Here is a 22,714-nt window from a genome sequence, read left to right on the forward strand (position 1 = left end):
GGCTCAGTGCCTTACCTCCCCCTTGTCCTGCCACAGGAGAAGAGTTAGGATGGTGTGAACATCCTGTTCCCACACCAGGGTCCAGAAATCCTCCATGGTCAGCTTGTCAGGGCCCTGGACAGCCAGATAGTCCCTGCTGGGGCTGCAGCCCTGGATGGGAAATGGGAATGTCACTCTCCTGCTGGAGAGCGTGGCACAGGTGCCTTGTCAGCCCAGGTGAATGCAGGAGAGGCCAGGAAGAGAAGGGAAGCTCAGCAGGTCAGGACACAGCAAGGATGGGGGACCAAGGCACCAGGGTGGGCATTGCTGAGGGGAGTGTGACTCACCGGGACACGCCACACCTGCAGGAGCCCTGAGAAGGGACCCTGTTCCAGCAGGGAAAACTTCACTCTGGAGCGATCATCTGTAAAACATGTGGGAGCTGGAGGGATCCAGGGCAGTCCTGAGGTCACACAGCTTCTGCAGGCTGACTGCAGAAATCCAACCCCCCCTTCACCATTTCTTGGCAAAGGTGCTCCCTTCTGCAGTGCTTGTCTCCAGCCAGTGGATCTTGGCTCCCAAAAGACAGGTCTCTATCCCAACCTCCTGCCCAAAGCCTGTAGTGCAGTGTCTGAGCCAGTGTCTGATCTGCCTGTCTCCAAGGCTGGAGACCCTGCTCTGGGCCTCTGTCCCAGTGTTTGACCACCTTCACGGGAATTCCCCATTCTCTGTTTTCCCTGTGCCTTCCCACGGGGAGCCGAAATCAGCAACAACATCTCTCCTTTGCCTTCTCTCCTCCAGGCTGAGCAAACCTACCTACCCCCCATCCCAAACCACGTGTTCCATCCCAAACACCTCAGTATTCTTCTGGTGGAGTCACCAAAGCCTCAAAGTACTTTTTTATGTTGTGGCCCACCGGCCCTGCTCCAGCCTGGCTCCATGCCCGAGGAAGAGGAACAAGAAGGAAGGGGATGCAATGGTGTCACAGCACTTACATGGGAGGATGCTGGAAGAGGGCTGTGTCTGCTGGCTGCCTGAAGGTGGTGATGCAGAGCTGGCTTCTTCCTTGACAACTTCCAGGAGGGTCTGCCAGAGTGAGAGAAAGTGGAGGAAGCAGTGAGTGGGAAGGGTCAGGAGGAGGAGGAGGAGGAACTGGGGACTGCTGAGGACACTTGGACTTGGCAGTGGGGAGGTCATGGCTGCACATGAGGAAGCCTGAGAAGGGGTGCCGTGAGTCCACCTGTGGGGTGGGCTGCCAGGTCTGTGCCATGCTGTCAGGAGAGGGCTGCTGGTGTCCCTGCTCTGCGTGGGACCTGGGAAGGAGTGGGTCATGCACAGACCCTGAGCAGTGCAGGACGTGTGAGGGACATATTGCCTTGGGATGTAACGCCATGGAGAGGGAACACTGCCAGGACACACAGGAGACTTGGAAACTGGGACATGGGACCCACTCAGGAGGCACTTACGGGGTGTCCCCCACCCTGACCAGGAGCAATCACTCCCCACGTTCCCCCAGCACACACAGCCCTGGCAGCTCTCCCTGTACCTGCCCAGGACAGCTCTCACCTCATACTCCCTCAGGAAGCCCATGTGGGACTTGGCTGCCTTCTGGACATAGTGCTGGGCAAAGCTCTTCAGCGGGATGGGGCAGGACCTGGGAAGGGAACCGGGGCACAGCGGTGAGGCTGAGCTGGCTCAGCACCACCCAGGCTGTGTCTGCAGCAGGCGGGCAGGGCTCTGAGCAGACCTTCACCCCACAAATGCCAGGGGTCTCCCAGGTCTCCAGCCCAGCTCTGGCCTGTGACAACAGTGCTCTCCCCCCAGACAAAGGCAGGTCTCGGGTGTGGCACCATCCTCTTGGCCTCCCCTAGGAGGGACATCCCAAGGCCACCAGCTGCCATGAGCCTCTCCAGTTTGAACCTATCTCTGAGAAGGCAGGGGCTGAGAGAAATGCCTTCCCCAGGACAGCTCTGCAGATCTTTGGCACTGGCAAAGATCTGGCACTTTGCTTTGTGTCCCCATCTCCCCACGCTGCAGGGAACAACCAGCCCTGTGCTGCCCCCACTCAAAACACCAGGTGGGATGGCTGGTTGGGCTTCCCTGTCCTTCCCTCCTGTAGCCAAGGTTCAAGTTGGGGGCTGGATCTCAGCTTGCTATCTGGAGGGGTCGTGGATCAGGGTGGATAGAGCAGCAAAGAACAGCAAGCCTTTACCTCTCTGTCCCTGATAAACCCAGGAGAGGTTCCTCCAGGATTTTGTCCAGGATACAGCTGTGCAGGAAAATGTACTGGGACTGGAAGGCAAAGGCAAGACAGCAACACAGACCATCACACTACACAGACAGCATGAGAGGGTGGGTATGGCACTGCCTGGTGGGCAGAGGGGGTCCTACATTCATGCCCTAAAAGCCCAGCATTTGTGCCCAGAAGGCCCTGGCTGCTCCAGTCTGCAGTCTGATCCCTCCAGGTCTCTCTGTCCATTCTGACACCTTGTCCCAGCCTCAAGGACTGGAGATATGAGATGGACTGTGGAGCATCACAGGCCAGCAACATGGTGTAGGTTAAGAACTGCCTTCAAAGGGCTTGATCCTGTTCCTCAGAGCTCTGGGGTGATTCTGAGCCTCTTGGGAAGTCTCTGAGACTCTGTGGGTCTAGCAGGGCATGAAGCCACTAAAGACCCCCCTCAGCAATTCCCCCTCCAGCTGAGCTGCTGCTTGGAGCAGCACCATGGCACAGGGACAGGCTGGGGACCAGCCCAGGGGTGCTGTGGCTGCCAGCCTGGTGAGCTTCAGTGCCATGGAGCGAGGGGCCAGGGGGAAGAGGGAGCAGAGAGAACAGAGGTCTCACCAGCGTCTGAATCATCAGGTACCGGTTCATCCGCAAGGCGTAAACAACCCCAAAAATGTCCACCACCTTCTCCTGCTTCATCTGCTGCAGCAGCCGGTCCAGGGCAATGAAGGTGCCAGTGCGGCCCACGCCAGCACTGGAAGAACAGACAGCAAAGGTTAAACGTGGCCTGGCACCACCCTTCTGGCTGCCAGACACGCTCCCAGAGGCTGCAACCTGGGCACCTGTCCGAGCACCCCCAGGCACTGGTCCCAGCACGGCGTGGGGCTGAGGAGCCATTCGTGCTGCCCTGGGTTGGTGCTCACAATCTCCACCTGCCCCATGCCCTGGGGCCGTGAGCAGGCAGCCAGCAGACCTGTGTTCCCCAACACCCTGAGCGAGAGACTCCACAGAGCGGCTGTGTCTCCCAGGGACTGCTTTCCCTCATAGTTTGGGTATGAGAGGGACCCTTGTCCACCCCTGCTGTCCCCCACTGTCCCCTCCCACCGCCCCCAGGGGACAGAGCCTCACCTGCAGTGCACGAGGGTTGGCCCTGCGTCCTTCGTGCTCTGGATGTGCTCCCGGACCAGCTCTCGGAAGGTCATGATGGAAGCCGTGGACTCTGGGATCCCGTGGTCGGGCCAGGCTGTGTAGTGCAGGTGGGACACGAATCGCTCTGCCCGCAGACCCTCCTGCAGGGGAGAGGGGGTGTTGGTGATGGGTGTGCAGCCCCCTGGGACAGGGGCAGGCTCGCACCCTGCAGCCCTGGGAGCGCCTGGGTGCTTGAGGACGCCCGGCTCAGCTGCAGGGAACAGCCAGCACCAGGTCTGCTGCACTGCCTGGTGGTTCCTGCTCCTCCTGCTCCCCTACAGCCCCCTGCCACACTGGGAGACAAGGAGGTGGGAGGGAGGACACCTGCCTTTGACTGCCAGGGAACATGCCCTGGCAGCTGCAGGCTGTCCCAGTGGAGAACAGGGTGACACGTGCTGGACACCTCTGTGTCACCCATCTGAAGCAGCAAAGTGCTCCCCAGTGGCCTGGGCCTTCTCCGAGCCCCAAAAATGGCAGGCAAAGGCAGTTATGGCACCTCCACCGAGGAAACATGCAAACCCCCAGCCCTTGACAGGTCCCCGTGTCTCCTTGAGTCTGTACTCACGTGCCACAGCTTGAACTCACGCATGGTCCACTCCTCAGAGCTGCTCTGTGTCAGCAGGTGCACCCGGACCTGCCCGTAGGACACCGGTGCGGATTCTGATGGCCAGTAATGGTCACAGAGGACCTAGAGCACAGGCAGAACAGGGGCCCAGTGAGGCCAGTGAAGGCCCAGGTGACCTTCTGGCTCCCTGGAAGCATCTGGAGAGCAGCAGCTGAGCAGGGAGCCAGGACAGGTCTTGGGGAGCAGACAGGGCTACTTCCCCTCCCCACCGGGAGTTTTGCACGGCTCTCCCCCACCGCCCCTTTGTTTGGATTTCAGCCTCCTCCACAGAAAACGACCTGTGCAGGTCTTATCGCCCCTGGAGATTGAAGGAATGGTCCATGTGAGGTGGCTCATCCAGGGGATGTGGCAATTTCAGATTCTGCAGAAATATCTGAGGGCAGTGGGCATGGTCCCAGCTAAGCGCCACTTCTGGCCCTGCCTGCCCCCAGCTAAGGCTCAGCTGCACAGATGTTCCCCCAAACTGCCTGCCAGGGAAGCTGTGTGGTCTGTGCTCACCCTGGAGCCACAGTGGAGCAGGGATTTTGTGAAGGGAATGAACTCAGCCCTGGGCTGGGCTGAGGCTGGCACCGACCTACCCGCCCGTTCTCCATGCACACTGTCAGCATGATGATGTTGCAGACGTTTTGCTCCCACACCAGCCTCCAGAAGTCCTCTATGGTTTTCTTGAGGGGCCCCTGGGTGGCAATGAACTCCTGCTGGGATGTGTAGCCCTGAGTGAGAGGCAGATAAGAGCAAGAGGAGTTGGCAGGTGGCCGAGGCAGGTGGATCCTGCCCTGGGACAGTCAGTGCCTGGTCTGCTTTTGTGGTTGCCCTTAGGCCACATGGGCACAGTTCCCAGGCAGCTGATCTCAGAAGCAGCTGATTTCACAGAAAGCATGTGCTGCCCAGCACGTGCTCCCTACACATTTGGGATAAAGGAGTGACCCACACCGCTTCCCTCCAAGCAGTTCCTCATTTTGGCCTAATCAGGGAGGGACAGATCTGGGTCTTCCCTGTGCTTCCCACTCACAGCTGAGGGTAGGGTGAGCATGCAAGGTCTCAGGGTGTTCCTCTGCCCTTGAACACACACACATGCTCTGAGGATCCACTGGCACGTGCATGCTGCTGTTACCTGGGAACAACTCCCAGCTGGGAGACGAGGGCACAGCTCCAGGGTTGTTCAAATGCAGCTGCACAGACCAGAAGGAGAAAGAGCAGGCAGACACAGGGCAGTAAGCTGGGAGGCGAGGGAAGAGGATAGATAGTCCACAAGAAGAAAACAGAGAGCCTTGCCAGTCTCCCCACACTCACACCTCTGCGTCACAGCGTTTGTCACCTGACAGGCTCCATCAGCCCCTGCTGAAGGGCAGCTACACATCTCTGCCTGACCCCCAGCTCCTGAACAGCCTGGGCCAGCTGAGCCTTCACCAGCACCTCATGCCCACTCTGCCTCAACCCAGGTAGAGATTCTGTGACAGTGCCTCTGTGGGGGAGGCCAGTGGGCACTCACAGGCATGAAGTTGGCATTGATGTAGTCTGAGTGTGGATCATCCCCCAGCTGGCTCAGCTTGACCCGCGAGTGATCATCTGAAAGAGACCAAGCACAGGTGAACCCCTGCTCATGGCAGCCCTTCACCACGACATCCCAGCAGCTCCAGCAGGGAGGCTCTGTGCTCAGCCAGGCACCTTCTCCCTCAAAAGGTGAGCGTGGCCTGCCAGCTGGGCTGCCAGGGGATCAGAAAGCAGAGCTGGTGTCATGAGGCTCATCAGAAGAGACCACCCTTTGGTCTCCAGTTGGGACCCATCCTGAGCTGGGCTCAGCCCAACTAGTGGCTCAGGCCTGGCCCAACCATCAAGCCTTGAGTCTCCAGCAGGAAAAAAAAGAACCAAGGCCCATTTCAAGAGTCCTTCTGCTTCTAAGCACTGAACTCTGCAGCGATTCAAGGTGAGTTTGTCCCTGTGCACTGCCCTGTGAGCTCCCACCCTGGGTGCTGGGGGAGGAGGACAGCACTTACAGGGCAGCACATGGGGATATCTGTTCTTGGAGACATTTGCTGGTAGCTCAGCTTCCACCTTCGATTGCTCCTTCCCGACTTCCTTCAGCTCCTATAGGACAGGGGAAAAGACAAGGACAAATGTTCCCATGGAGAGCTCCTGGTCAGCTCAGCTCCCTGATCATGTCCAGAGGTTCTGCCTGGAAGGTAAAGAGGATTACCCACACCCAGGGAAATGCTCCACTCCTCCTTCCACATGGCCTGTGCACTCTGAGCCATGGTGACTTTTCCCACTGCCTTTTCCAACAGCACTATTTGTATTTAAAAGAAAAGCCCAAGAACAAGTTCTGGGGGAAAAAAACTTTTCAGAAATCAACCAAGAAGCTCAAAGGATTTTCTGCTGAGAAAAAAGAAATATCCTGTGCTGTATCTGCTTCTGCCCCTGTCCTCACTCAGAAGGGCCAGAGAGGGGTGATATGAGGAGTTTTTGAAAATGCTGATGGGAATTGGAAAGGTGCTGCAGCATAACAGCCCAGAGCCTGGCAGTGCCAGACAGGGAAGGCAGCCTGAGGTGAAGCTCACAGCCTGGCCCTGGAGGTCTGAGTGCCACTCAACCTTCCCTTTGGCTGCAGGCTCTCTCCTAACACTGTCAGGGTGGATCTCATTGCCACTCCTCTCATCACCTCCAGTCAGGGCTGGGGCCCTTTGCCCTGTCTTAGTTCACCTTGCACCACAGAAAACATGTGTTGAACAAAAGAGGAAATAGCAAAGGAACTGCCTGATCACTTGGCCAATCTTTGGCCTCCAAGGCTGCCTCACAGGGTGGCTGGACTGCTAGAGATGGGTGACCGTCCCTGGAGAGGAGCACTCCATACCGGGCACCCGACAGCAAGAGTGGGGAAATCAAGTGTCATCTCTGTGAGGAGCCTCATCTCACCTCAAACTCCTGGAAAAAAGCGTGGTTAGCACTTGCTGTCTTCATCTCATAGTACTGCTTGAAGTTCTGCAGGGAAACTGGCCGGTGGGCATTTCTGCAGGGAATGAAGTCCAGAAGAAAACTTGCCTTAGCTACTGGGAAGTCTGGCTGGCCAGTCAGGTGCCACTGAGACAGCCCAGCCTTGAGACCTGGATGCACACACAGGGGTGGTTTATAGCCCACATCACTGCCCAGGGGAGGGGGTGCAACAGTTTAAACAGTGGGAAGGGTTCCAGGGTGATGGGGATATTCTTCTGCTGCAGGAGACTCTGGGAGGAGGTGTGGACAGTGCACTGACTTGGAATGGAGCTGGGCAATAAATACTGCATTTGGGAAAGACTGATTTATAAAATAACTGAAGGAGAGGAGGCTGTTGGATTTTTCCTGAGTGAGTGAGAAAGAAAGTAGGTGAAGGACTGTGGGAGCTGCAGTGGGGACACATGGACAGCAGACTCCAGCACTCACCTCAAGCTGTAGGTCACCATTTCCTGGGGCAGGCTGCTCTTCTTGGTTCTAGAATCAGAGTACAGGAGCTGTCACTTTTCCCTGCAGTGCAGGGATTGACGCCCTGAGGTGTTTTGTGCTGCTGGCTCATGGAGCTCACGGCAGGCATGGCTCCCCTTTCCCCTCTGCCTTTGGCTTCTGAGCCTGCCAGGCACAAGTGCACCAGCCCACACCTTAAATGTTTTTTTAAACCCTATCCCTCCTGGCACTGAAGGTTGGGTATCTCAGCCTGCACTCAGCAGGTAAGATATGGCTCACACTCACCTCTTTGCCCTGAGGTGTTTCCAGTAAACCAAAGCAAAAATAGCTGCAAGTGTCAGGAGAAACCCCACAATGATTCCAGCGATTATTGGCATTGAGAGTGGAGTTGTATCTGCACCAGATCCAGCAGCTGGAATTAAAAAGTGAGAAGGAAGAGTCAGTAAAGAAGTTTTTTACAATGAGTATGGTAAGGGCCTGGCACAGGTTGCCCAGAGAAGCTGTGGCTGCCCCATCCCTGGAAGTGTCCAAGGCCAGGTTGGACGGGGCTTGGAGCAACCTGAGATAGTGGAAGGTGTCCCTGCTCATGGCAGGGGGTGGAACAAACTGAGCTTTAAGGCCCCTTTCAACCCAAACCATTCTGTGATTCTGTGATATATGGCTGCATTTGTTCTATTTATTGTAGTTGCTACAGCCCATGAGCTCCCTCTGCCTGGCCACTGTCGGGGTGCTCATTACCTCTAAGGCACACAGCCAGGGTGGAAAGGAAGATGCCATTCTCCATCTTACCTGAGAAGGTGGTGAATGCCACTGCAGGGGCTACTGGGTCGTACTTGGTGAAGGCAGCAATGCTGAACCTAGGGCAGAGCAGAGTCCTGTGTCAGGGGCAGCCCGAGCTGAGCACAGCACCCAGCACGCCCCAGGGAGGACCTGGGGGAAGGGGAGCACTGCCTCTGTCCTGAAATGCTGAATTGGAAGAAGATGGTTTTCTGTTAGGATGTGTGGAAATGGTCTTTCCTCCCTTTTCTGCCTCTTGTACAAGTTTGTTCCACTTGGGAAAACTTGAGAAAACGTCCAGGAAGCACAAATGGGAAGCAGCTCTCCTCCAAAGGGTTACCTGCAGACACAAGTGTCTGGTCTCTTCTAGGACACAAATAAGGAAAAACACTTTACTTCATGTCAACTGATTAACTGGGTTTGACTGGAAAGAGCTGAGCTCTGTTTGAAACAGGGGCACCCCAGCTGGGAGGGCTGACCCAGATCCTTCCTAACACACGCAGAAGTGGCTGGTGTGTCCTCTTCCCTGTGAAGATCTGCCCCTCATCCCCCTCCTGGCACAGGGCACACCAATCCCCACAGCTCTGTAGAGCTGACTTCCTTCTGAGCAGGTGATTTGGAAGGTTTTATTGTGCCCTACAAGGGCACAAAGGTAGCTTTGGATTTTAGAAGCCAAGAGTTCGTAGAGCTGTGTGTGGGTCCCCTCTGGCAGGGCACAGACCTCCTTGGAAAGTGAGCCTGCAGATGCCATGGCATGAAAGATGAAGGCTTGTGGTTAAAGAACTCATGGAAAGACAGGCAACAAGGGTGCAATATCTGCATGGGAATGGGCTGTCAGCTTTTCACCGCCCTCAGAATCATTAGGAGAGCAGCACAGTCTCCTGAGGATCTTTAGGTATTTAGGTTGAGTGTTGCATGTGCTGAAGATATTCGGGTTGGCTATTTAGGATATTTAGGTTGAGTGCTGTTTGCACTGAGGACACTGAGGTTGTTTAGGGCAGCCAAACTGAAAGCAAGCTGTGAAGAGGTGCAAAAGGATCTTGGGGTACCAGGGTGAGGTGACACAGAGTTTTCTGGTGGCACCTTGCAGGGACATGCGCGGTTCCTTTTCTCCTCCAGCCCCTTCCCCTCAGGAGGGATGCTGACATCTCCCACCTGTACTGTTTGTCAGCTTTCAGCTTCCCATTGCACGTTTCCCTGGACAGGCCACACTCCTCTGTTCCTACTGGCACTCTCCAGGTCTCGAGGGAGCTCCTCTGGTGGAAAGGATTGGGTATGAGCACCGCCAGGTAGGAGTCCTCTGTCCCATAATAGTGGTCGTACCATGTGCTGGACATGATCTCCTGGGTGGGCCTCAGCACTGCAGGAGAATGTACAAGGTGACAGCGGCAGACCCAGAGTGACATCCAGGGGATGCTGGCTGCCCTCCAGGGAGACACTGGGAGCAGACTGGGACGTGCAGGGACACTTACATGAATCATTAGTGGTAGCAATGACACCATAATACTCGATCTGGCCATTCTCCTCGCTGAACAGGTCGGATGAAATGATAACCGTGGAGCTGGACTCCACCTGGAAGACGTCTGCACGCAGGGGTGGGGGCAAGGCTGGAAGAGGAACCATCAGGGACAGCCTGTTAGTGTGTCCCTGCTCCCACAGTCCCACCACACAGAGCTCTGTCCCACTGCAGGTCAGTGCAGGACCACGTGGGGCTCACAGGCACCCGAAAGAGTCCCCAGGTCTAATTAGCGACACTAGGTTCTGTGGCAAGGTCGTGGGAAAGAAGGAGACTCACCCTCCACTGCTGTGCTGCAGAGCAGAGTCACAGCCTGGCTCCTCAGTGTGTTCATGCCCACAGTGCTCACAACGATTTGGTAGGAGGAGTTCGGCTCCAGCCCCTCCAGACTGGCCTCGCTCGAAGGGATGCTCATGACGTACTTGGAGGTGGGAGGTCCATCAGACAGTCTCTCTGTCACCACCTCATAAGCCTCCACATCTCCAGGAGAGCTTGTCCAGTTCAAGTAAAGGCTCCTTGACTGTGGTAGGCATTGCACATCCTCCACGGGGTTTGGCTCTGCAAAGGAGATAGGGCAAGCTCTGCACTCAGTGGATCAGAGAAATCCCAACTTCTGCCCCTGTGTCAGCATGGACCCACACTGGTATCTGCCCCTGTGTCAGCATGGACCCACACTGGTATCTGCCCCTGAGGTTGGTGAGAGGAGCAGAGCTGGACACCTGTGACCTGGGAGCCTGCTGTGCCACGGGCCACAGGACAATGAGAATGGGCCTGGGCCTGAGCTGATGTCTTACAGGAGATGTCAACCAGCAGAGATCTCTGCAGAGTCTGCTTTGCTTCACGGGAGATGGGGCTAGCTTAGGGAACCGATGGCTTTCCTTATCTCCCACAGCAAACACTTCCCATGTCTCTGTTGACACCCAAGGGCTCATCCAGTCTTGAGGCCACCCCTGTGTTTCTGCCCCTTCCAGCCTGCCCTGCTCCCTCCCCGTGGCAGTGTGTACCCACCTATTGGCACTGCCAAGGGCTTGGTGCTGCTCCAGTACGGCCCAGCCACGCAGCTCAAGGACACAGAGTAGTTCCTGCCTGGGATCAGCCCCTGCAGGAGGTGCTGGACTTGCCCTCTGCCCAGGGAGTGCCGCCAGGGCAGCGAGCTGTTCCGGGGGTCCCGCAGCCACAGCTGGCAGTCGTCCTGCTGTCCAGAGACACCTCCCCAGGAGATAAGCATCGTGTTGTTCCCTTCAGCCACCGCTGAGAGATTTTGGGGAACTGAGGGGGCTACAACAAAAAACACACCAGGGAGAGTTACTGGCATGCGTGTGCTCCCTTCCATCATCCTACAGAGGCACAAGCAGGAGATGGGTGACACACAAGGATAACATTCCTGCTGCTGCTGGTTGCCAGAAATGACCTTTAAATGGCAGCTGGAGGACATGCAGAGTGAGGAGAGTGAGGGGATGGGTTCTTCCTCCAGCTAATGAGCAAGTTTCATTAGAGACCTGCCCAAAGGGCTCTGCACATGACTCCCAGCACCCTGCCAGGGGATGGCTGAGCGTGGGAGCAGAGACCGCTGGATTCCCCAAGCAAAGTGCAGGGACTGTGGGGACAAGCACATGAAAAGGCTTATTGTGCTTATCTGCAATTTCCACATTCCATAAAAAGAAAAAAAAAGCTCATCCTCCCCTTATTCCCTATGCCAGGAATTTTCTGAGTGCCTGGGAGAAAGGCAGTGGGGATGGTGGGGTGTACCCCCCCTGGCTGTAGTTCTCATGGTCTCCCACGCTGTGGGTGTCATCTACCACAGCAGCTCTACTGCAGTGGGATCTCATGCTTTTTGTTCAGCCACCCATTTGCAGAGAAGCCAGCAGGCTCTCCTACAGTCCCCTCCACCAGGAGCTTGCCCAGCCCATGATCCCATTGCTGTGGTGGTACATCCCACCCCATGCCATGCCATGGCATGCCATGCCATCACTGGAAATACTCATGGTCAGGTCAGACGGTACTTTGAGCAACCTGATCTAGTTGAAGGTGTCAGTGGTGGGGGAGTTGGACTAGATGGCCTTTAAAAGGTCCCTTCCAACCCAAACCATTCTCTGATCCTACAGCTCCCAGGCAGCTGTCCTGGCCATGTCCCTGCCCCTTCCCACTCCAGGTGCTGAGCCCACCCAGCTGGGAAGGCTGAGCTCTGTCATGATGCAGGACCTGCAGCTCTAACACTTACTTGTCCAGTCACTGATGTTCCCCGCAGACGCTGTGTAGGGCCCTGCCACAGATGCCACTTCCAGCAGGTATTTGTGTCCTGGAGCCAGGCCAGAGAAGGTGAACTTGCTGGTGCCTTTCCCAACAGAGACATTGGCTGCCAAGACCCCTGATCCTGAATGATACAGGAGGAGCCTGTAACTGTCTTGTCCTTGGGGTTCAGCTCGCCAGGACGCGCTCAGCCTGTTGGGATACCCCTGGTTCGTCATGTACACGTTACGGGGTGCCAGGGGGTCTGGAGAGACAGGATGGAGACACGTCAGCAAAGGGCCTGAGGACATTGCCTGGGTCTCTTGGCAGTGCCAACAGCAGGGATGTGCCACACTGGACAGAGCATTTAGCCTCGGCTGTGTGGCTGCACCCACCAGCCTGGAGGCAGCTCAAAGCTTCTGCAAGCTTCTCTGTGCCTGCCTGAGCAGGCACAGCCCTGTCCCAGCTGAGGAGGGCTGAGGAGGGAACACACAGCCAGCTACAGGAGTGGGGAAGGGGGATGCCCCATCTGATGCTCCCTTCTTCGTGGCTCTCCCCTGAAGCATGGCTCTGGAGCTCCAGCTGCCCTCACCCAGGCTGGTGGAGCTGGTGATGAGGGTGGGCAGAGCCCTGCTCAGTGCCATGGCACTGACATGCCCCAGGAAGGGCTTGGGTCTGCCACAAAGGTCAGTGTTCTTTGCCATGAGCTTTCATGACTGCCCAGCGAGGCACCCACCCCCCCAAATAGGGTACTCACACGTCCAGTTGCTGACATTCCCCGCGGGTGTCCTGAAGGACCCGGCCGTGGATGCCACCTCCAGCACGTATTTGCTTCCTGGGGCCAGCCCCGTGAAGGTGAAGTTGTGGGTGTCTCTGCCCAGCGAGGCCGTGGCTGCCACGGTGCCCAGCCGTGCGTGGTACAGGGTCAGTGTGTACCCCTCTCTCCCCCCGGCCGCGGCGCCCCAGGCCGCGCTCAGCCCGTCGGGGTGTCCCGTGCTCAGCAGGCGCACGGCAGCCGGGGGCAGCGGACCTGGGGAGCCATCAGACCTGAGGTTAGGCACTGGAAACACTCTTGATGGGACATTGTGCAGCAGGACAGGTGGTCCCCGAGGGCAAGGACTCATAGATCCCCTCTGGAAAGTGCCTCCTCATCCTCACTGTTTTCTGTCCCCATCCCCACCTCAGCTTTAATGACGGTCCCTCACATGTCAACTCTTCTTCACCAAGGTCACCCTCATCCCCACAGACCAGCAGGAATGCCTTCATTTCTGGGTCCAGGCAGTTCTCTGTACTCTGCCCAGCCCTAAAATCTTTCTGGGCAGGAGGAAGTGCTGGATTAGCCCATCTTCAGAGCAAAGACCCATTCTCCTGGGAGGACTGGAGTGGCCTCTTGTACTACACTGATTCATTTCATGAACCTTGATGGTAACGTGGTTTCTACCTGCTGGAGACTTGTTGAGTCTCCTGTACACAGGACAAGTACAGGTCACCTGTACACTCCTGTACACAGGGAGATGGGTCAGCAAGGGCAGGGGACACAGCTGGGCAGCCCTGTGTGTCATCAGCATGTCAAGCCTACATCATCAGCTTGTGCAAGCCTACAGCTGAGCATCCACGTGCCACGAGGGTAACAGTGTGTGCCCCTGCACCAACTGCTGAGCGTCACCCCTGTGCACATCTGTGTGCACATCTCTAAAGGCACCAGGTCCCCAGTGAACCTCCCAGCCCTCCTCAGGACTCCGCAGTGCTGTGACATCTCCCACCCCTCCGCAGAGGGTACTGCTCCAGTCACTCACGTGTCCAGCCGCTGATTTTGGGCGCTGCTGCCCAGTACTGTCCAGCCGTGGCACTGGCTTCCAGGGAGTACTCGTGTCCTGGGGCCAGCCCCGTGAAGGTGAAGTTGTGGGTGTCTCTGCCCAGCGAGGCCGTGGCTGCCACGGTGCCCAGCCGTGCGTGGTACAGGGTCAGTGTGTACCCTTCTCTCCCCCCGGCCGCGGCGCCCCAGGCCGCGCTCAGCCCGTCAGGGTGTCCCGTGCTCAGCAGACGCACGGCAGCCGGGGGCAGCGGACCTGGGGAGGAAACACAAGTCACTGCCAGGGGCTCCATGTCTGTGCCAAGCCTGTGCTGCAGGAGCTGGCTCGGCTCCGTGAGGTCCCATGGGCTGGCGGTGTCCTTGACTCTGTGGCAGCTGCCTCCTCCCCCAAACTGTGGATTGCTGGGGGTGGCTACCAGGGGTGGGGGTGGCACAGGATCATGCACAGACTCCTCATGCTGCATCCAGGCAGGGAATAAGCACTGGGTGCTTGCGTGGGTGGGAGAGGAAGGCAGGAGGGCTGCACTCTGACTGAACTGGGAAGGGGAGATCTGGTGAAGCACCTGGCTGCAAGGAGAGCATCACACTCACGTGTGCAGTGGGTGACGTTAGGGGTGCTGGCGTGGAAGGGCCCGGCTGTGGCCCTCACTGCCACGCTGTAGAGGGTGCCAGGGCTCAGTCTCCTGAAGATGTGGCTCCTGGCATTGCCTCCCAGCACCGTGTGCCCGACGTGAGTGCCAGAGGCTGAGTCATAGACATCCACCACGAAGCTTTCTGCCCCACTCCTTGCTGGTGCCCAGGAGGCCAACAGCACTGAGGCCGAGGGGCTGCTCAGGGTGAGGTTGGCAGGGGCCAAGGGATCTGGAAAGCAACAGGGACACAGTCAGCCCAGGGATCCTCTGAAGAGGAGCCTGGGCACAAACGGGCAGGCAGGGCACAGGGCTCTGAGCACAGCATCCCTGGGGTCTGCAGCTGGACATGACAGGGGAGATACCCTGAGCCTCTGATGCGAGTGGGGGGATTGGCTCCGTGTCAGGGATGGAGTGAGGACAGTAAGCAGAAAGGTGGGACCATGACATAGCTGTGGGCACAGTATGAATGGATCTGGAGGGGGAAGGTGGCATTGGGTGCTCTGGAAGGCTCAGGTAGAGGGAGGCTCTGGGGCACACTGCAGCACTGTGCCCAACCCAATCAATCAGACTCACATGTCCACTGGGTGACGTTGATGGAAGAGGCTTCTGATGAGCCTTTCACAGCAGTAACCTGCACAGCAAACCTGCTGCCTGCCTCCAGGTGAGTCCAGGTGATGTTCTGGGCATCTGGACTCAAGGTCTGGACCTGAACCCTGCTCTGGGTGCTGAGGCTATACAGAGTAACACGGTAGTGGTCCCTCCTGCCGGGGGGCTCATTCCAGGATGTGTAAAGCTCTGAGGAGCTGCCTGGGTTCATAAGGCTTAGGTTTGTTGGGGCTGCAGGAACTGTAGGGAAAAACAGACACATTAGTTGGAGAGAAAAAAGATCCAGTTCTGAACAAGCAGACATCTCGATACAAAGAGGGTGTGAGACACAGGACGTGACTATAGGGCAGCTTCACCAGGAACCAGGCCAGGGTGCCCTCCTGCCCTCTCCTCCCTTCCTTCCCCTCCCCTCATTGGGTGCCAACATTGTTCCCATCCCATTCCAGAGCTTGTCATAGTGCTCCCACCCGCACACCCCTGGGTGTCACACATGCTGACCTGTGCAGCTGGTGATGTTCTTGGGGAGGGAGCGGTAGGGTCCAGCCACTGCCCAGATCCCAACCAGGTAGCATGTTCCTGGTTCCAGCTGTGGCACAGTGACATTGGTGCTGTCCTTCCCTGCTTCCAGGCTCCTTGGTGGTGCAGAAGAGCCCTCCTCGAGCACGCTGAGCAGGTATCCATCCCTCTGCCCGGGAGGAGTCTCCCAGTGCACAGCCAGAGCCCAGGCAGTGCTGACAGGGCTGGCAGACAGGGAACGAGGAGGCAGTGGGACTGTGGGAGAGAAACACGGTCACTGGGGACAGACCTGGGGTGCTCAGGGCTGACTCTAGGCTGGGAATGAAGCTGGGAGCTGAAGGACTGTGGGCATCCAGCACACTGACTAAAGGATGCTGAGAGCAGCAGGCTACTCCCAGATCAAAGCTTCTCCCTGTGTCTCAGGTGACAACAGTGCCCCACCACCACGGCCTGAGTCCCCCTTGTCCCAACAGCTCACAGCACGACCCACTGAGCTGCTGGGCTCAGGGTGAGACAGGGTCCCACAAAAGACCCAGCACCTTGAGTAGGAGACAGGCTCCAGTGGGGTTGCAGGGACACAGTCTCAGAGCTCTCCCACAGAACAGCCCAGGAACCCTCCGAGCCCCTCGCCAGGTCAGAGCCAGGCTGGGTGCCAGAGGTGGACAGGGGATGGGAACAGGGGAGCTGCGTTTCTACCGGTGTAGCTGATGGCAGTCTGAGAGGAGATGCGGTGAGGCCCGGCCTGAGAAATGATCTCCACGCGGTACCGGGAGCCTGGCACCAGCCCCTCCAGGCCGAGCTGGGTGACTCCACGGGGCACAGACACGTTCCTGATGATGGACAGGGACTCAGCCACCGAGAGCTGCACCAAGTGGTCTCTGCCACCGCCGGACTCCACCCAGCTCACGTGCAGCTCCTGGGGGCTCCGGCCAGGCTGCACGCTCACGTTAGCCAGAGACAGCGGATCTGGAGGAAAGCACAGCGTGAGATCCGTGAGGTGGTGGAGGAGCCACCTGCAGAAGCCAGGGCTAAAGGAGGGGTGGTTGGCAGCTGACTGCCAGCTCTCCTGCTCTCCTGGGGGACGTGCAACCTGCCTGTGCACGTCCCTAGGGTGCTACTATAGCAGGTGGGTGCTGACAGCACGCAGCTCCCAGTGGGCTGCTTTGCTGCATGGACAGGGAGCAGCAAGCCCATACAGGTCTCTGTGCTTCCTCTCCTGCATCCCTCTCCCACCAGTCCCTGGCTGGCCTTGAGATCACCAGTGGTCTAGGCAGAAGGTTCAGCTCGACTGGGGAAAAACTAAGCTGGGAAAAAGGGTCTTTTGGGGCCCAACAACCACCGCACAGCCTATGACACGTGCTCTGATTCCCAAGACAGGGAGCATGCAGGTCTCAGTGGAGCCCTCCCTCCACCCAGACAAGTCCCTGTCACTGCTACTCTTGCAGGCAGTGCCAGGATGTCCCATCCCTGCAGGAGACGGGGGATTCTTCTCACTCACATGTCCACTCAGTGGCAAAGTGTGATGAGGATCTGTATGGGCCACTGAGGACGGTCACCTTCAGGAAGTACTGAGTGCCAGGGGACAGCCCCAGGAACGTGAAGTTGTGGGTGTTTGGCCCCACCGAGATGTTCCTCTGTGCTGCATGGCTCTTGCTGTAGAGCTGGAGGTGGAACTGGTCCACATCACCAGCAGCCTTGTCCCAGAAGGCTGAGAGCCCCAGTGGGCGCCGGGTGTTGGTGAGGGTCACGCCAGCAGGAGCCAGGGGGTCTGAGAGAAAAGAGACACCCAGGCAGTGAGAGGTGGTTGTGGTGTGGAGTGGGAGCTGCACGCACTTGTCCTAGGCACCCTCCACTGCCTGCACCTGGTGGGTTAGGTCAGGAACCAGCCCTGGCACGTCAAACACCAGAACAACCAGAGCTCCTGCTCCACAGCAAACAGGGGAGCAGGTCCCTCCATTCCCCCTAGGTGACATTTGGAAATGTTTTCTGTTCAGTGACGGGTTCCTCCTGCACTGCAGACCCTTTTAGGTCCAAGTGCAGCTCCAGCTGTCCTCTCACTCTGCCTGGCTATGCACCCCTGTCCCTGGTTCCCCACCTCCCCACCCCTCTGCTCCCTTGCTGGGTTCTGCTCTCACGGGCAGACCATGGTTGAAATTTGCAGTAGGGTCAGGTAGGACTGGCACACTCACATGTCCAGTCCGTGGCTGATTGTACAGGGGATCTGTAAGGTCCAGCCACAGTAGCCACTTCCAGTGTGTACTGTCGCCCGGGGACAAGGTCCTCCAAGGTGACATTGGTCCAGTCATTCCCCACGGTCACGTTCCTGACCCACTTCTGGGACTTGGATTCCAGGAGGGTCCCTGCATAGCCAGTGCTGCCAGAGGAAGCTGCTCTCCAGGAGGCTTGTAGAGAGGTGCTGTGGCCCCCATTGCTGAGGGTCAGCTGCTCTGGGGGCAAAGGGTCTAGAAAAGGAAAGGCCCAGAGTCACCTGGAGGAAGTAAAACCCCAAATGTGCTGAGGCAGGAGCCCCTTCCCTGGGAAAACCCACATCCAGGTGTTCTGAGCACCATCACCCCTGCTGACAGCAGCGTGGCAGGGACTGGGCCAGCACAGAGTTCAGAGTGGCACAGAGAGAGGACTGTTCTGGTGCTGGACGAGGTGGTGGGTGGTGGAGAGGTGGCTCAAGGCAGAGGCAGCCTGAGCAGTGCCACAGGAGGATGGGCCAAGGAGAAGGGGGAGAAGGGCAACTGGGAAACAGAGCCGGGTCAGACACATCCAGCAGCAGCTCTGCCCCCTCCTGAGCCTTTCACCCAGTTAGTGGGTGAAGCTGTAGAAGACACTCCCTGCCCTGAGGTGCAACATCACGGGGAAGCGCAAGATCCAGTGGGAACCCGGGGCTGTGGAACTCACATGTCCAGTTGGAGATGCACTGGGGTGAGGATGTGTAGGGGCCAGCCACGGTGCTGACCTCAAAGGTGTAGAGGGTCCCAGGGTGGAGGCCCTCGTAGGTGAAGCTGGTGACGCCCCTGAGCAACGAGCTGTTCTTCACGGGGTGCTGGGCGGGGCTGAGGGCCAGCAGATAGCCCTCCCCCATCGCCTCCTCCCAGCTGGCCAGCAGGCTGTGGGGGCTGCCCTGGCTCGACAGGCTCACGCCAGATGGTGCTAGTGGCTCTGCAAGGGACAAGGACACCACGGCACAGGGCAGTGCATTAGGCAGGCAGATTGCTTTCACAAGATTTTTTTTTTTTTACTTTTCAGATTACTCCAGGTGACCTGGTCTTGGCAGGCAGGTTGGACTGGATGATCTCCAGAGATCCCTTCCAACTCTAACAGTTCTGTGATTCTGTGACACTGCAGCTGTCTCCATCCCATACAGGGGCAGCCAGGGCTGCAGGAAGAGCTCTTAGTGCCCCCAGCACTGTGGTGGGTGCCTCCCCACACTGTGCACAGCTCCCATTGTCCCTTCCCAGGGTGGCAGCTCTGGGACAGCACCAACCATGGCTCCACAAGTCACCCAGGAGGGACTGTGCACAGGGAGACGCTGCTCTGGGGGTGCTTGTGGTGCTTCCCTGCCCACCCCCCCCAGCTGCAGTGAGGGGAAGGGGAGAAACTGCCTGGAACTTGCCAAACACTGAGGCTACTGAGCAGGATCTGGTCTTGATTTTTGCCTGACACTTTGCTGGCACAAGCCTGCTCAGCATCTCTGAGTCCACCCTTGCCACAGTCCCCCTGCTCATGCCAAGCCCCACCTCCAGGCACCAGCCCCCTCCCCTGAGGCAGCAGGAACGGCCTCAAAGGACTTGCATGGGCTTTCAGCTCACCTGTCCAGGCTGCTGTGCTGAAGGCTGATGCCTGGTACGGCCCTGCCACCACCGTCACCTGGACAGAGTACTGCTTGCCAGGGCTCAGCCCGTGGAAGGTGACGTGACCATTGTCCCCGCCGACAGAAATGTTCCTGGTGGGAACGCCGTCCTCTCCCTCTCGCAGCGTCACCAGGTAGAAGTCCCTGTGTCCCACTGGGATGCTCCAGCGAGCCTGCAAGGAGCTCTGCTCCTCTGCACTGCTCAGGGTCACATTGCCAGGGCTCAAGGGGTCTGGAAGGGAATGGGATTGTGTGCATCAGGATTATGGGGTGCTCTGTGCCCCACGCACCCCCGAGCCTCGTTCCCTGCAGGGTTATGTCCAGCCTTAGACATCCTTTTGGAACACGCCATCTCCACTCCCCAGCACAAGCATTCCTGGACTAGCAGAGTCCAGACAAAGCTGGCAAACCTGCTGGGAAATTCCTAAAAGTCCGCCTCCACTCCACTCTCATCCCACCATGAGCTTGCTGATATTCCCAGGAACTGGCCTGGACTGAACTCCTGGCCAGATGCCCCTGGCTCATGTGTCTGGTACAGGGGAATTTTGTTCAGTGGAGCAGGTCAGAGCTGCAGACAGCAACAGCAAGAATCAGCCTCACTTCACAGCAGAAGAAAACCATCTGCGGAGGCCTTGGGAAATCCCAGCGGCAGAGTCAGCAGGGAGCAGGCTCCAGTTCCCAGGTGAAGCAGGAAGCTGCTGAGACTTGACACCTGGTGGCATCCAGATCCTCCCAGCATACACCTGACCCCTGTCTCGCCAGGGCCACGGCGAGTCCCTGGCCACAGCAGCTCTGAGTCTGCAGCTTGGCAGATTTGAGGACCAGCACTTCCTCGGCGTTCCGTGTGAACCTGCTCTGCCCAGGAGCCTGGGCTTGCTCTCTCCTTTTCCCCCCTGGTTCTCCTGGGAACATCTGGCATAGCAAGTCTGGGAATGGAACTGTTTGCAGTGCTATGGACATGGTGTTGGCAGCAAACCAGGGCTGTGGTGGTGGAAGTCCCCCTCTCTCAGGGCCCTTGTCAGCCTGAGGACAGAGCCAGGAGGAGGATGGAGGAATGGTGCAATAGCAGGGTCTGGAAGCGTTGCCACTGGACTAGGTGGCTCTAAGCCCTGTCCAACCTGGCCTTGAACACTTCCAGGGATGGGGCAGCCACAGCTTCTCTGGGCAACCTGTGCCAGGGCTTCGCCACCCTCACAGGGAAGAACGTCTTCCTAACATCTGATCTAAATTTCTCCTAATTTAGTTTAAAACCATTCCCCCTTCTCCTATCACTGTCTGCCCACGTAAAAAGTCTTTCTTGCTCTTTTTTAAGCCCCTCCAGAAGCCTTCAGTTCAAACTAGCTCAACTGCTGTCCTCTTGCCTCATTTTTTCTGCAACCCTTGTACAGCCCTGAGGCAATGAGAGCCCAGGCCCAGCTGCACTGGACACCAGTGGGATCTGCTGCCCTTCCATCCAGGGACCACAGGCTGATCCCAGTGCAAGCCAGGGAGAAAAGCAGGCCAGCACTGGGAATCCACCTGCTGCAGAGATTCACTGGCCCCAGTACAGCAGTGTCCCAGAGCCGAGTCCTGGAGTGGCTTTAAGCAAAATCACCCTGTGCACCCAGGGCTCTGGCAGGAGACCTTTGGATTCAGAGGCTGGACCAGAGGCAGGGAGGGAGAAAGCCAAGGCCACCAAGGTCCTCCCCCATCCCTGGCCATCATACTCACATGTCCAGGCAGTGGCATTGGGTCCCACTACAGTGTAGGACCCGGCTGTGGCGCTGAGCCCCAGCCAGTACTGGGTGCCGGGGTGGAGGTGCTGGAAGGTGTAGCTGGTGAGGCCCCTCCTGGCTGACAGGGTGGTGGTGACCGTCTGGGTGAGGAGGTTGCGGAGCTCGAGGTGCAGCCAGGCAGCCCCCGCAGCCCCTGCCCAGGAGGCGACGAGGCTGGTGCTGGAGCCTGGGCTGAGCCTCAGCTGGGTGGGGATGGAGGGAGCTGAGGGGAGAAGCAGCAGGCAGAGAGGTTCAGCAATGGGGTTGGGCCTCCCTGGACGCCTCCTCTCTCCCCAGGGCCCCCTGTGACCACAGCTGCTCTCTATAGGCATGGGGGCTGAAGGTCTGGCAGGGGTCTGCTGAGGGACATCCCTCTCCTGTCCATATTGTCACACTCTTTCAGGCTGCGTGGGCAGCCAGGGCAGAGCGGGTGGCAGCCTGGGCAATGAGGCATTCCTGCAGCTCTCACTAGCCAAGACATCCAGGATCCACCAGACTGCCCCTCTCCCTTGAGAACACACCAACCCAAGCCGCGGGTGCTGCAAGGCAGGCCCAAGGTGTGAATTTTTTCCCCTTGGCCCAGACACTGTGGGGATGTGAAACACTCCCAGCTGCTGCCATCCTGCACTAGCCCAGAGACCTCCTCCCCACCTCAGCCAGCCCAGCAAGCCCGTGCTCTGCCTGCCCCCTGACTCTCTCCCACCCCTTCCCCCTCGGGGCGGGCACACCCCTCGCTCCCTTACCTGTCCACTGGTGGACGCTGGTGCTGGCCTGGCCGGGCCCAGCCAGCGTGCTGACCCTCAAGGCGTACTCGCTGCCGGCCAGCAAGCCGTCGAACAGGAAGGTGGAGGTGCCGGGCGGGAGGGACACGTTCCTCACCAGCGCCTGGGAGTCGCTGTGGTAGAGGGCCAGCCCGTAGCCCTGGCGCTGCCCCGGGCCGTGCGCCCAGGCCGCCCTCAGCGAGGCCGAGCTCCCGTCGCTGCTCAGGCTCAGGTTGCGGACGGGTGATGGACCTGCACCGGGACAGGACAACGGCACAAGACAGTGTTGGTTGGCTGCCTGGGAATGCCTGGGTCTGGCAGGTTGTCTCGCAGGCTCCGGTGGAACGTTGGCCTTCGCCTGGTGAGGGGCTGGCAGCCAGCTCCACAGGATCGTGGAAGGGTTTGGGTTGGAAGGGACCTTAAAGCTTGGCTCGTTCCAGCCTCCTCCTGCCACGAGCAGGGACACCTTCCACTAGACTAGGCGGCTCCAAGCCCTGTCCAGCCTCGCCTTGGACACTTCCAGGGATGGGGCAGCCACAGCAACCTGTGCCAGGGCCTCACCACCCCCACAGTGAACAATTTCTTCCTAACATCTAATCTAAACCTCTTCTCTGTCAGTTTGAAATTGGTCCCTCTTGTCCCACTGCTATATGCCCATGTAAAAAGTCCCTCTCTCTATTTTAAAGTTCCCTTTAGCTACTAGAAAGGACTCTAAGGTCACCCTGGAGCCTTCTCCTGTCTAGGCTGAACAACCCCAGCTCTCTCAGCCTGCCTCCAAAGCAGTGGGACTCCAG

General features: G+C 58.2%; 1 protein-coding gene across 2 annotated transcripts in view; it reads right to left on the reverse strand.

Moving 5' to 3' along the window:
* LOC114064771 (receptor-type tyrosine-protein phosphatase V-like) overlaps positions 1 to 22,714 on the reverse strand; it is a 36,658-nt gene that overhangs the window by 4,262 nt on the left and 9,682 nt on the right. Inside the window, exons 5-36 of one of the 2 annotated variants that reach the window (XM_027898103.1) lie at positions 21,903 to 22,172; positions 21,116 to 21,382; positions 19,365 to 19,637; positions 18,454 to 18,714; positions 17,733 to 18,005; positions 17,042 to 17,311; positions 16,240 to 16,509; positions 15,526 to 15,798; positions 14,995 to 15,267; positions 14,381 to 14,650; positions 13,773 to 14,045; positions 12,734 to 13,006; positions 11,969 to 12,241; positions 10,756 to 11,025; positions 10,027 to 10,305; positions 9,704 to 9,838; positions 9,387 to 9,591; positions 8,244 to 8,311; positions 7,740 to 7,866; positions 7,437 to 7,484; positions 6,933 to 7,026; positions 6,017 to 6,107; positions 5,512 to 5,588; positions 4,598 to 4,732; positions 3,960 to 4,082; positions 3,335 to 3,495; positions 2,825 to 2,960; positions 2,192 to 2,271; positions 1,546 to 1,633; positions 975 to 1,065; positions 327 to 403; positions 16 to 150 (exon numbers count right to left, since the gene is read on the reverse strand). In XM_027898103.1, coding sequence (XP_027753904.1) covers positions 16 to 150; positions 327 to 403; positions 975 to 1,065; positions 1,546 to 1,633; positions 2,192 to 2,271; positions 2,825 to 2,960; positions 3,335 to 3,495; positions 3,960 to 4,082; positions 4,598 to 4,732; positions 5,512 to 5,588; positions 6,017 to 6,107; positions 6,933 to 7,026; positions 7,437 to 7,484; positions 7,740 to 7,866; positions 8,244 to 8,311; positions 9,387 to 9,591; positions 9,704 to 9,838; positions 10,027 to 10,305; positions 10,756 to 11,025; positions 11,969 to 12,241; positions 12,734 to 13,006; positions 13,773 to 14,045; positions 14,381 to 14,650; positions 14,995 to 15,267; positions 15,526 to 15,798; positions 16,240 to 16,509; positions 17,042 to 17,311; positions 17,733 to 18,005; positions 18,454 to 18,714; positions 19,365 to 19,637; positions 21,116 to 21,382; positions 21,903 to 22,172 — 5,939 coding nt within the window. The remainder of the gene's footprint in view (positions 1 to 15; positions 151 to 326; positions 404 to 974; positions 1,066 to 1,545; positions 1,634 to 2,191; positions 2,272 to 2,824; positions 2,961 to 3,334; positions 3,496 to 3,959; positions 4,083 to 4,597; positions 4,733 to 5,511; positions 5,589 to 6,016; positions 6,108 to 6,932; positions 7,027 to 7,436; positions 7,485 to 7,739; positions 7,867 to 8,243; positions 8,312 to 9,386; positions 9,592 to 9,703; positions 9,839 to 10,026; positions 10,306 to 10,755; positions 11,026 to 11,968; positions 12,242 to 12,733; positions 13,007 to 13,772; positions 14,046 to 14,380; positions 14,651 to 14,994; positions 15,268 to 15,525; positions 15,799 to 16,239; positions 16,510 to 17,041; positions 17,312 to 17,732; positions 18,006 to 18,453; positions 18,715 to 19,364; positions 19,638 to 21,115; positions 21,383 to 21,902; positions 22,173 to 22,714) is intronic. The other variant, XM_027898104.1, reaches the window with a different exon arrangement.

This window comes from Empidonax traillii, unplaced genomic scaffold (genome assembly GCF_003031625.1).
Source record: "Empidonax traillii isolate 1590-97213 ecotype Southwest subspecies unplaced genomic scaffold, ASM303162v1 scaffold579:size954524, whole genome shotgun sequence".
NCBI classification, from domain to species: domain Eukaryota; kingdom Metazoa; phylum Chordata; class Aves; order Passeriformes; family Tyrannidae; genus Empidonax; species Empidonax traillii.